Source organism: Macrotis lagotis, chromosome 2 (genome assembly GCF_037893015.1).
Source record: "Macrotis lagotis isolate mMagLag1 chromosome 2, bilby.v1.9.chrom.fasta, whole genome shotgun sequence".
In the NCBI taxonomy this organism is placed as follows: Eukaryota; Metazoa; Chordata; class Mammalia; order Peramelemorphia; family Peramelidae; genus Macrotis; species Macrotis lagotis.
Window position 1 is genome coordinate 243644577 of NC_133659.1, and position 14290 is coordinate 243658866.

The 14290-nt window shown below is 36.6% G+C and overlaps 1 protein-coding gene across 3 annotated transcripts in view; it reads right to left on the bottom strand.

The window, feature by feature from the left end:
* Positions 1–14290, bottom strand: part of MYH10 (myosin heavy chain 10) — a 214991-nt gene that overhangs the window by 119334 nt on the left and 81367 nt on the right. For all 3 annotated transcript variants that reach the window (XM_074225583.1, XM_074225584.1, XM_074225582.1), the window contains one exon: positions 2592–2655. In XM_074225583.1, the coding sequence (XP_074081684.1) occupies positions 2592–2655 (64 nt within the window). The remainder of the gene's footprint in view (positions 1–2591; positions 2656–14290) is intronic.

Below are 14290 nucleotides of genomic sequence, written 5' to 3' on the forward strand. Positions count from 1 at the left end.
AGAAGTGGAGGGCATCTTAGCAGCTGTTTAAAAGAATCTATACTGTAACATCCAGTAGGTGACTAACTTCTACTTAAAAGTTTGGGGAACTTATCTACGACCTTCACAGCAACCTCTTTTTCATTTGGGACAGTTCTAACATCAAACCTAAAATAGGTTCCTTTCCATTTCCATTTGCTGTTCATGCCCTCTGGAGTCAAACTGAGCAAGTCAAATCCCTCTTGCACATGACAATCCTTAAATTACTTGAGGACAGTTGACCATTGGTTTTTGTCTTCTCCAGGCTAAACACTCCCAGATTTCATTCTCATTTGATGCAATTCACTGTCCTAGTTGCCTTTCTCTGAATACTCTCCAACTAAACACTGGTGCCAAGAACTAAGCAAGAGAGGTTTGACAAGAGGATATCTCTCTATAACAAAGCATTCCCTTCACTTACTAGTTCAGTAAAAAGGAAAAGAGACTAATCGAGCAAAAACTGTTCATGATTAACTTATCATGGCTTTGTAACCAATATTTCCTAATCTAGAAAATTAACCCTATCTCAATCCATTCTAGAATTTTCCCCAAATTTCTTATAGAAATTGATTTGGACAAGAATCCACATTCCCCATCCCTAAGAATTTTGGAGCACCCAGTTCACATGCCTTTTCTGAAATTAGATTGTTTAAATTTCATTCAGTTATTCTGGATTTTGAAATCTCTATTTATAATTCTATTTTTTGCTTTGTGGCTCCCAGTGCCAATAAGTGGTTTTTTATGTTATTTTTATTTGTGTAAAGATGTTTCATATTTATGCTTTTTTGCCTTTATTTACAATTTTCTGTGGCCTTGAACATGTCAATTTTTCTCAGTATTAGGAAATATAAATGCAGATACATACATACAGTTTTCAGATATTATCTCTTTCTTTCTAAATTTTCCATCAGATTATGTAAATGTTTCCAAAGCAGTAGCTTTTAGGTTTTTAAAAAGATTTTTGTCTTTGTTCTCCAATTAATCTTTTTTTTCTGTAATTTTCAAAAGTTTTCTTTCAACTTCTTTGTTGAGCTTATAATTTTTAAATAGAATTTAAGCAGCAATTTCTAAATAAGAAAGAAATGACTTCCTTCCTTTCTATCTGCACTTATTTGTATTTCTTATCTCTATGGTTTGGGATTCTTGTTTTTTGTTTTTGAGGTTTTTTGCAAGGCAAATGGAGTTAAGTGGCTTGCCCAAGGCCACACAGTCTGAGACCCGATTTGAACCTAGGTACTCCTGACTTCATCTACTATGCCACCTAACGCCCCCCCCCCCCCATTTTTTTAATCAATACTTTTCTCTATTCAGAATTTATGGACACTTTGCTGCTTAGTTTTCTACATGACAATATTCGAGTTTTTTAATTGAGTATTCAAGTATTCCTCTGGGAGACTGAAGATTATTAAGTTGTTTCTATGTCTTCTCAGTTTGTATAGAATTCATATATTCTTTTAAAATCATTGCCCTTAACTTCTGTTAAATTTTCTTTTCTGAAAAAACTTCCATAAGTTCAATCTTTTCCAATAGTTTATTTTTTAAATAATCTGCATTGATATCTCTAGTATCTATATTTGTTCCTAATATCTTCTTTCATGCTTTTTTTCCTCTATTGAATATTAAGAGGCTTCTTATTGCTATTATCTGCTCTCTAATGTACTTTCCTTAATATTATGACATTTGTTAAGACAGTTTTATATCGTTTATAGGAGTTTATTCCATTCTTCTAGTTTTAGGATTCCCTTATATGCTGATTGTCTGCCATGTACTGGGTTTTTATTAAACCTTTTTAAAAAAGTACTTTCCACCATTTATCATCAAACACTACTATACAATTATCATATAATCTATGATTAAAGCTATAAATTATAGTTTTTCAATTTCAAATGCTTGTAATTTCTCAGGGAGTTCTGAAGTTTTCTACCTATATGAAGCCTTAGTGACATGTTTTGTTTTTCTTCTAGCTTTCTGTTCAGGACACACACACACACACACACACAAAATCAAAAACTCTCTCTCTCTCTCTCTCTCTCTCATGCACCCCTCACAGATCATTACCAAAAAAAAGTATGTTAATATGATGACTTGGGGGAAGACAGACCCATGATTTTACTGATATACAGAACTCCAGGTAAAGAAATTTCTTCTACTAAAGATGTGTACTTGTTTTCCAACTAACAGTCTAAAAAAGATGGTTGAATGATGAAACGAAAACTGACTTATTAATGGTCATAGAAAATCTTCTTGACTTCTTGTTCAGCTCTCTGTCTAAGATAGCAAACTGCCTCAAGGTATTAATATAACTATCTACAATATTAGAACAATTTTAACTTATTATTTTACCAAAGTCTCTTTCAAAGACATCTTAACACAGGGGTTGATGATTCAATTAAAAACTAAAGACATATATGGGAAAATTTTATATATACCCATTATATTCTAACTCATAAAGCATTTAAAAGTGCTTCTAAAAATACCTCCCCCACAAATCAACCATTACATTTATATGTGATAGCATTATAAACAAAAGAAAATTATTTAAGAAATAGGCTATATCATAAGAAGTAGGATACATGTCTCGATGTTGGCTCCAACGATATAACCAGTGACATCAAAGTTGATCCGTATAAACTTGCCCTGTAATAAGTTAAAGAGTTAAGTTACAGTCACCATAATATTAATACAAATTCTTACTATAATTCATTTCTTGGCATTAATGTTTTTAACTAGAATGTTTAGGAAAGACTGAATCTTTTTGATTGAGTAGCTGTTCTCTCAGGAGTGTTTTCCTTAAAATTTAGTTCTTTCTGGAAAGACCAAATATCAAATGCTTCCTAATTTCCTCCTCACATCTTTTATATTTCAGGAGGGACACACACACACACACACACACACACAAACTTCTTAAAGAAATAGAGAGAGGAGTATGTGATTAAAGTGCTAGAGGGGATCTTAGCAATCATCAAGTCCAACATCCTCATTTTACACATAAGGTAAACGAAGACCAGAAAGACCAAGGTCACACAGGTGTTTTGGATGGGATTTAAACTCTTGTCTTACAACTCAATTATGTTACCTCAAAAATAAATTTGCATATAGGCATGCCATTATGTACACAAATACACAACATGGAAATTTTTTTTTCTATTCAGTTGTTTGGCTATGTCCAAGTCTTCTTGATCTCATAGACTTTATAACACATGAGGCCTTTTGAAGTCTGTCCAAGTTCATGCTGCTTCTATGATATATCTATTCAGCTTATTCTCTTTTCTTTTGCCTTCAATATTTCCCAACATCAGGATCTTTTCCAATGAATCTTGCCCTCGTCACTATGCCAGAGCATTCAGCTTCAGTATTTGATATTCCAGTGAATAGCTTGAATTAATTTCTTTGAGTCTTTGATGTTCAATTTGAAAGCACTGATTCTGTGGCACTCAACTTTCTTTATGATCCAACTCTCACAGTCATACATTGCTATTGGAAAAATCAAAGCTTTGAGTCTATGGAACTGTCAGAAAGGTTATGTCTTTGGTTTTTAGTATGCTATCCAGATTTGTCATAGTCTTCCTTTCAAGGAGTAAGGGTCTTTTAATTTCATGACTGAAATCTCCACCTTTGAGGCTAACAGTATAAAATTTGACATTGCTTCTACTTCTCCCTCCTTTTGCCTGAAAGTGCTATAACCCACTTGCCAAGATCTTAGTTTTGCTTTGTATTTCCTATACCTGGAATAAGGGTGGGGAATAAATTTTCAGCCAAGGGGCAAAACTTAAAAATTAGCCTGCTATATTTGATCAAATATTCTATTAATTCACCCCTAAAAAAACCCTAGATTGAATCGAGTCTCACCAATGGTTGTCTTGGCAGTACCAGATCACATGATTTTCCAGGCCTTATATGACTGGGGATCAGGTTCCCAGCCTGACCTAGAGGGTTAATTCTTTTTTAACTTTCTTCTATCAGAGTCTTATCATCTGCATGTCTGAGACTGTTGATATTTCTCCCAGCAATCTTAATTCTGACTTTTGATCTGTCCTGCCTGGTATGTCTCCATGATATATATTCTACATATAAGTTAAATAAAATGACATAAAACTTTTCCAGTTTTAAATCAATCAGTTCTTCCATGTTAGATTTAACTAAAGCTTCTTGGCACACATATAAGTTCCTCAGGAGAAAAGTAAGGTGATCTTTTCTTTGAAGACTTGCCACATTTTATTGTCAAAGGCAATTGTCTGGTGCAATCAGTGAAGCAGAAGTAGATTTTTTTTCCTCAAACTGCCTAACTTTTTCCTAACAGTTTGCAATTTGGCCCCTAGTTCCTCTGCTTCTTTGAAAAACTAGCCTGCACTTTTGATAACTCTTGTTTCATATGGTACTGAAGCCTAGCTTGCAGAATCTTAAGCATAAACCCGCTGGTGTGTGAAATGAGAACTATTGTTCAATAATGTAAACATTCTTTGGCACTGTCTTTCTTTGGGCTTGAGATAACTCATCTTTTCCAATCCAGGGGCCACTGTTGTGTCTTCCAAATTTGCTGACATATTTGAGTGGACATCATCATCTTTTAGGATTTTAAATAGCTCAGCTGGAATTCTGTTACTTCCACAAACTGTTAACAATGCTTTCTAAGGTCCACCTGATGTTAATTCTCCAGGATGTCTGGTTCTAGATAAGATTATTGGTGAAGCTAAGATCTTTCTTGTATAGTTCTGTATATTCTTGTCATCTCATAGGCTTCTGATAAATCCCTACCATTTTGGTCTTTTATCATGTCCATTTTTGCATGGAATGGTCCCAACAATTCTAATTTTATTGAAGAGATCTCTTGTCTTTTTCATTTCATTGCTTTCTTCAATTTCTTTGATTTGCTCATGTAAGAAAATCTTATTTCTCCTGGCTATTGTTTGGAATTCTGCATTCAATTGAGTATATCTTTCACGTTCTCCTTTACTTTTCATTTTCCTTCTTTCCTCATCAGACAGTCACTTTATTTTTTTGCTCTGTTTTCCTTGGAAGTTTTTTTTGCTGCTGCCTCCTTGTCCATGGTTCTTCAGGCACTCTATAAACAGGATCTATAATTTATTCCATCACCTCCACTTCATCTTCATAAGGGATATTAGGATATATTTTATACTGTCTGATGACTGTTTAGAAATTAACTCTCCCAGGGGCAACTAGGTGGCACAGAGGATAGAGCAAAAGCTCTGGAGTCAGAAGGACTTAATAATTCACTTAATAATTCACCTGAATTCACTTAATAATTGCCTAGCTGTGTGACTTTGGGCAAGTCACTTAACTCAAATGCCTTAAGTTAAAAACAAAAAGAAAAACATCTTATAAAGTTTCCTTAACTAGACTTATAATTGTTTTGAAACAAAGCCACATAATTTTTTTAATGACTCTTCGATAGATTTATTATACAAAGTATGTCATCATCTGGAATGCATATTTCTTCTTCATCAATAGAACTGGAATAACTGTGAATGATTATTTTTTATAACAGCAATGTTCACCTAAGGAATGAACTTTTTAATGCAATCCAGATGCCTTATAAGACTTTAAAATAAAAGATTCTCCAGCAAATTAGTAATCTAAAACAAATAAGTGGAATCAAATAATTCCACAAGGTTAAAGAATTTACCCTATGCAATCTGTTAGAGGTTAACTAGCCACTAGTATTTTTCAAAATTCTCATCTTAGAACTTTAAAGGTTCTATATACTTAGACAACTTACAGAAAACAAAGTTATGTCTTGACCTCACATTACTTCATATTTCACATCTTATTAAATAAAGTATCACCAGCATCTCACAAACAGCTTTCACTATTCTTTTTTTTCTTAATTCATGTGGTATTTTTAAATAAGAGCTCCCTATGTGACTCTGAATACAATGCTGAGCACCAGGATCTTGCTTCTGTTAAAATAAGAATGCGTTGGAGCAACTTCTTTGATGGATTTATGATAAAAAAAAAATATGATCCATCCCAAAGACAGAACTGGTATCTGAATACAGAGTGAAGTATACATTTTTTCCCTCTCATTTAATTTTTCTAGAAGTTTTTCTCTTTTTGTCAGGGAAGGGGGGAATTATGTTTACTTGTACAACAAGACTATAGTAGCAATGTAAAAAAAAATAATTAAAACCAAACAAAAGCAAGAATGTATCAAGGGGTGGTGGCTAGGTCACGCAGTGGATAGTCTTGCAAAATCCTTTTTAAAAAAAATGTATCAAGCACCTACTTAGTGTCAGACACTGCTATGTGCTAGGGAAACAAAAAAAGGCAATGAAAATTTCATGCACTCAAGGAGTTCATAGCTTCGTGGTGGATTTATTAAGTCACGCCCATTCTGTTGCTAGATATCACATGCTGGTGCTTGCTCAGCATTGGTAGTGCTCTGTAGTGCCTTGCTGAAATGGGAATACTGATGAGTAGCTCAAAGGTGGAAGGCCTTACAGGAAAGGTCCTAAGGATGATTAGTCCATTCAGAGTCAGGTTAGGACTATTCTATTATTGGAGAAATATTTATGCAGACTTTTAATATTAAGAAAATATTAAGATTTGTGCCTGTCATTTTCTAAGGGCTTCTTATTTCCTTTCCATAATAAACTCTGCCTTCTACTGTTTGGTATAATCCCCTTCTTAAAAGTAAATGCAATATAACCCTCTCCATGGTTAAATGGAAAGTAGCCAAAAAGAGAAAGCAACCTCAGCTCATTCCCTCTACCCTTCCCCCACCTTCTTGTCTCTCAGCCTTCCAAGATTAATACCTGACCCCAGTCATGTAAAGGGGGGCATCACTTTGACCCCCTTTTCTCTGCCTCCTCCCTGCACAAGAAGTGGGAAAGACTCTAAAAAGTTTGGCCATCTTCCATCTCCATGCTGGACCCATTCATGTTGAAGCCCAGTCATTTCTAAGGGTTATTTTTCTAATCCTTTTCTTTTACCTCAAATATTTTAGTTTCAATCTTTGTTATTTAGCCTGTCCTTAAGTAGCTTACTATCTCACTCTCTCATGAGTTTAACTTGTGAACTGCTTGTGGTTTATAATATATGTGAACTTTAAAGTCTTGAGTTTTTGCACCAAAGCTCAGACTTTAAGCTGTTGAGTTTTTCACTTAGATCAAATCCTGATCTTTAAGCCCTTTCACATCACATATGTGACTGCTCAATGTTAATGATGCACTTTGGTGCTTCACTGATATGAAAAATAATTAAAACCAGTTTAAAGCCAAGAGACTCTGGCAGCAGCCAAACCATTTTCAATAGTCCTGTTTCCTATTAATCAAGTCAAACAGTGGAACAATTCTGATAAAGGCAAGTGATAAAGGCACAACAATCTTTACTTTAAAAAACATAATGGCACAACTCACCACCAATCACTTGATTGGTTGGTGTGGTCCTCTTCAATAAGACTAGTAGTAGAATATGCAAACAGCTTTGTGAAAACATACATTTAATGGCATACCCTTTGATCGAGCAATACCACTACTGGGTCTATACCATAAAGAGATTATGGAAAAGGGTAAAAACATCACTTGTACAAATATATTCACAGCAGCTCTGTTTGTGGTGGCAAAGAACTGGAAATTAAATGAAAGTCCTCCATTTGGTGAATGGTTTAACAAACTGTGGTATATATGTCATGGAACACTACTGTTCTATTAGAAAACAGGAGGGATGGGAATTCAAGGAAACCTGGGGGGGATCTGCATGAACTGATGCTCAGTGAGATGAGCAGAACAAGAAAAACACTATACACACTAACAGCAACATGGGGACAATGATCAACCTTGATGGACCCACTCAGTCCATCAGTGCAACAATCAGGGACAATTTGGGGCTGTCTGCAATAGAGAATACCATCTGTATCAAGATAAACAGTGGAGTTTGAACAAGGTCCAAGGACTATTACCTTTAATTTAGGAAAAAAACTGGTATCCTATTGTCTGATCTTGTTATCTCTTATACTTTGTTTCTTCCTTAAGAATATGATTTCTCAGGGGGGCGGAGCCAAGATGGCGACCAGAGAGCAACATCTCTTAGAAGCTCTCTCATAAAACTTCAATACTAAGGACTCTAAACTTTCGAGAGACAGAACCCACAGAGGGACCCAGGGCGGCAGTTCGCCTACTCAAGGTAACCTGGAAAAGAGCAGAAAGGCTCTGCTCCCGGGGTTGGAGGGGCGGCCCGCCAGAGCAAAAGAACTTCAGCCTCCAGGAGGAAGCCCCAGGGTGCTGGGAGCTGCAGCTCAGTGGGGGAGTTTCCTGAGCTACACCCCAGGGAGCACCGGGCACAACCTGGGGAACAGTGGCCTCTGCCAGAGAGAGCACGTGAAGCCCAGCCCTCAGGGCACATAGTGGTCTAGCGGTCAGCCCACTGAACCTAGGGAGGGGAGTGAAGAAAAACTGCCGAGCTCTGTCCTCTGCCCCTGGAACAGGACTCTGGGGTTCTAACTACATTCATATCCTGATCAGAGTCTAGCCCCCCCCCACAGAACAGCAGGGGCCCCCCAACCTCAACCCTGTGGCAGAGGGGGGCACATATGGTCATTCACAGACCAGGAGGGTTGGACAGAGCCTCACACACTGACACCCTTGTGGGAGTGTCCCAAAAGCTCCAGAAGCACCCCAAAACCAGGCCCAGGCTGGGAAAATGAGCAAGCAGAGAAATAAGAGGAAGATCATTGAGAAATATTTTGTAAATGAGCCCAAGAAGGATCAAAATATTCAGTCTGAAGATGAGGAGGTACAAGCTCCTGCATCTAAAGATTCCAAGAAAAACAGAAATTGGGCTCAGGCTAGGACAGAGCTCAAAAAAGACTTTGAAAATCAAATGAGGGAGTTGGAAGAAAAACTGGAAAAAGAAAGGAGATGCAGGAAAAACATGAAAATGAAGTCAGCAGCTTAGTCAAGGAAATCCAAAAAAATGCTGAAGAAAATAGCATGCTAAAAACCAGCTTAGGTCAAATGGATAAAACAGTTCAAAAAGTTATTGAGGAGAAGAATGCTTTAAAAAGCAAAATTGTCCAGATGAAAAGAGATAAGAAAACTCTTTGAGGAGAACAAATCCTTCAGACAAAGAATAGAATTCAGGGAGATTGATGAATTTACCAGAAATCAGCAATCAATACTTCAAAACCAAAAAAAATGAAATATTAGAGGAAAATGTGAAATATCTCATTGAAAAAACAACTGATATGGAAAACAGACTTAGGAAAGATAATTTAAAAATTATTGGAATACCTGAAAGTCATGATCAGGAAAAGAGCCTTGACATCATTTTCAAAGAATTGCTACAAGAAAATTGCCCTGATATCCTAGAAGCAGAGGGCAAAATAGAAATGGAGAGAATCCACCGATCCCCCCCGAGAAAGAGACCACAAAAAACCAACGCCCATGAATATTATAGCCAAGTTCCAGAACTCCCAAGTCAAAGAGAAAATATTACAAGCAGCCAGAAGGACACAAATCAAATATCATGGAGCTGCAATCAGGATCTCACAGGACTTAGCAGGAACTACATTAAAAGCTCTTAGGGCTTGGAATATAATATACTGGAAGGCAAAAGAGCTTAGAATGCAACCGAGAATCAACTACCCAGCACGGCTGAATGTCCTCGTCCAGGCAAAAAGAGGGACTTTCAATGAACCAGGGGAATTTCAAATGTTCCTGTTGGAGTGGCCAGAGCTGAACAGAAGGTTTGATCTTCAGATAAAGGACTCAGGTGAAGCATGGAGATTGGAGGAGAGGGGGAAAATACGAGGGACTTGATGATGATGAACTGCATGTATTCCTGCAAAGAAAAATAACACCGATAATACTCATAAGAACCTTCTCAGTTAATAGAGCAGGTAGAGGGAGCTTTTATAGTTGAAGCACAGGAGAAAGCTGAATTTGAAGATAAAATATGGTGTAAAATTGGAGTCAATAGAAAAAAGGGAAATGTAATGGGACAAAGAAAAAGGAGAGGGGGAATAGGCCAAGATATCTCATATAGTAAGTTTTTTCTTTATTACAATAAGCTATTGCAATGATATGGAAGGGGGGAAGGCAAGGGGGAATGAGGGAATCTTCGCTCTCATCAGAGGTGGTTAGGAGAGGAAACAGCATATATACTCAATTGGGTATAAGCATCTGGAGTAAGAAGGAGAGGGGGGGGCAGGGGGAAGGGGGAATATGAGTGAAGGAAAAAAGCATGGACCATGGGAGGAGAGTAGTCAAATATAACACATTTTCCTTTTGACTTCTTGCAAGGAGCTGGGATTGGATGGCCTGTCCAGGACCATGGCGCTGGGTGGATGCTGGGCCTAAGGGGTGGTATGGGGGCTCAGGGCATCTTGACCCCAGGACCAGGGATCTGTCTGCTGTGTCACTCAGCAACCCTATAGCAGAGTCAGAGTAAAAGGAGAGAGAAAATATAGTACATGGTAGTGGAGAAATACCAAAGGAGGGAATTGCAATCAGCAATGGCAATGGTGGAAAAATATGGAAGTAACTTTTGTGATGGACTTTCCATAAAGAATGCGATCCACCCGTGACAGAGTTGTTAGTGTTGGAACAAATACTGAAGCACATTTTTTATTATTATTATGGGGGGGGGGTGCAGGGCAAATGGGGCTGGGTGGCCTTCCTGGGGCCGCATAGCAGGGTGATCTTTGGGTGTCTTAGGCTGGATTTGTCCCCGGATGCTCCTGGCTCAAGGGCCAATGCTTGCTCTGCCACCTAGCCACCCCCACTATTATTACTATTTTATTTTATTTTGGGTCTTTTTTTTTTCTTCGGTTTTTGTAGGGCAGTGGGGTTGGGGTGGCTTGCATGTCACACGGCTGGGTGATTGTTGGGTGTATGGGGCCGGATATGGGCTCAGGTGCTCCTGGCTCCAGGGCTGGTGCTCTGTCCATTGCGCTACCTGGCCATACCTACAATTACTATTATTTTTTTTATTTTAATTTTTTTCTCTCCCCTTTATCGCTCAAGCGAGTCTGTATTTTGTGGGGGAGGGGGTATTCTGTTTACTCTTAAACAAGAATATTTTATTAATGTATTAAAAAATTATTTGTACAAAAAGAGAAGAAATACATACTTAAAAAAAGAATGTTTAAGTAAAAAAATATTTTGTGTACATTTTTAAATAAAGATCTTTTGTATGATTTAAAAAAAAAAAGAATATGATTTCTTGGGTGTCTAGGTGGCACAGTGGATAGAGCACCAGCCCTGGAGTCAGGAGTACCTGGGTTCAAATCTGGTCTCAGACACTTCCTAATTACCTAGCTGTGTGGCCCTGGGCAAGCCACTTAACCCCATTTGCCTTGTAAAAAACCAACCCCCCCAAAAGAATATGATTTCTCTCTCATCACATTCCATTTGAATAAATGTATACCATGGAAGCAATGTGAAGACTGACAAATAGCATTCCATAGGAGGTGGTGGGAGGAAAGTAAGATTAGGGGAAAAATTGTAAAACTGAAAATAAATAAAATCTCTATAAATAGTTTTTTAAAAAGTTGCAGTAAAACAATGGATATCAGTACATAAAACATTCAACTACACACTCTCATTCTCTCATTTTCTCTCTGTCAGAAAAGCAAATATAGCTTATAAAGGAAAAATACTAAAAAACTGTCTAGACTAAAAGAAAAGCTAACTGTTCTCTAGTGAATCTGTGAGAAATTAAGAAATACAAAAAGGAGATTCTTTAGTGGATCTCTAAAAAATGTGTGGGAAAATCCTTATATCTTAAGTGAAACCTCCTCAATACAGTATCCCCTATGACCTGTAAGGAAAAATGGAGATGACTTTGCACAGTCCCACTTCACTTAAATCCAATTCATATGCATGTCACAGCATCACTTTCTAATGTTTTGGTCTGAAGGTCAAACAAACTGCCCCACTACTAGACAGTTTGTAAACAGTTCCCAGTCTCCCTCCCTTCCTTCTGTTCTTCTCTTACTTGCAGGTGCTCTGCCGGAATGGAAATTTTGATCCCTGTAAACTAGCGAACTGGCTGAAAAAATCACTCTGGATGACTAGGCCTAAGTTTAGTCCCCATTGGCAAAGAGAATTGTAAACATCAATTGTTTCTGTTTTGGTCAAACCCTGAGGGTCTTCCACTCCCAAACTGATTTTTTTTTTAATAGCTAAAAGAGGTCATTCTTTGTTTCATTTCTTTCTGAACTGGCCTTTAATCACTGAATGGGGATTGCCTCAGTCAAACTGAGACTTCCAGAGCCATCTTCAATCCTCCTGGATTCATATCTGGTTACTGGATTCAGATGGCTCTGGAGAAGAAAGTTAGGCAGGTGATTTTGAATAGCCCTCCTTCACTTAAAGCCAATCCACTTCATGTCTTGGCTCACTTCCCTGATTGTCAGTCTTTTTCAAAAAGAAAGGATAAACTCATAGATTGAATCTATGGAGAAAAGCTTTCTCAAGATTTAGGGATAAACTGTGGGATTGCACTTCAAACTGTAGCACATGTATCACAACAAATAATAGAAACAAATAGCTATTCAAAAAGGCATAGAAAAAAACAGAAGTTATATCTTTCAAGGGATCATATTTGACTTTATATTTTAAAATGAGTATTTTAAAATTCACATCATATTAGATAACAGCCCTTAAGGTATCTATCAAATCAAATGGTTTAAAAAATATAGTCAACAAAATAATTAAAAAAGGTACAATCTTGTCTGTATTATTTGCAACTTTCAGTCAACTGTTTAAGACAGTAAATTAGTAGTCTGCTTTAGAATTCCGATTATAAAAGCCAGCTTACTAATTTTTCATATTTTCACTAAAGATAATACTTTTAGCTAGTTGGCAGAGAGGTTAGTTAGATATAGCAGCAAAGATGCTCTTAAAATTATTTTTGGCAGTCATAGCATCATGAATTTTTTAAATAATCATATGGTATGTGCTTCTCTTGAGAATAAATCCATCAACACGCTCAAAATTTTCTCACCTCTAGCAGGGACTTCTGATAAAGTTTCTCCTCCTGGCAATTTTCTTTAGTGTCATTTCTACCACCTCATCTAGGTTATTGAATATTCCAAGGTTAAAGTCCAAATGTGATTGCTCTTCTGTTATTATTGGAGAAAACAGAATTTCTTATAGAAATGCTGAGCAATCTATCCCACAGTAGCATAAGCTATATACTAAAAATGAGAGCAAGAATTAAAAGCAGATAAGACTTTTCAAATTAAGGTTCATAATTTAGCTACCAATCTAAGATGTATATAAAACAAATCCTTAGACTATTTTTTAATCTGAAAATACCTGAACAATATTTTTTCCACTGAAGTGAAAAAAATACCTAGTTTTTTTGGCATTATGTATTTAAAACCTACTTTGAGTGATATCACACCAAATGTTCCTAAATTTTTTATAATAAAAGTTATAATAATCTCCAAAGATTAAAATCCATGTTGGGAAAAAAATTAGTGTTATTCTCTCCAATACTCTCAGCAGTTCTACTTTTCTATTTCATTATGGCATAAGAATGACCCTTGGGTTATTCAAGATTATTCCAGCAGAGAATAAGATCTGACCTTAAGGTACTATAGTGAGTTATTTAGTCTTTATGAACAGATCTAATGAAGGAAAAGGAAAAATCTAGTTCAAGTTTTGAGGTGCTCATCAACAAAAGGGGGGGGATGATTAATTTTTCAGTCAAAGCTACCTTCTAAGACTACATATTAGATCAAGTTACCATCTGTGTTGCTGAAAGAAATACATTGAAAGAAAGGATGAAGGCTGATAGCCCTTTGTGAAGGCAGATAAAAGACCCCAAGAACATATTATCACACTCCAGATTGTTAGGGGAAATACTGAACTTAAAGGAAACAAAAATGATAGAATAGAAAGGATCTGAGGCATAGGAGAGAACATATCCCCATCCTATTTTGAAATATGAGGAATGGAAGAGTTATACAGAGGAAAAAGGGAAATAAGAGTTATGCAACAAGAGCTTAAAGTAACAGAAGATATTTTTTAGGCTTCTCCTGAAGGAGATGAAAGATGCTCTGAGGAAGAAACTGCTTGTCTTCCAAACACACACACACACACACACACACACACACACACACACACACACACAAAAATACAAATACATATTTTATATATAAAATGCTTACATCTATATTTATATATGAAGCACATATATAGATATATGCATATCTATGTCTACATTCATATATAGTAGATCAGGTGCGAGATCATAATTTAAAGGTCAGAGAAAGTACCAAAGTAATTTGCGATTCTTTGCTTAG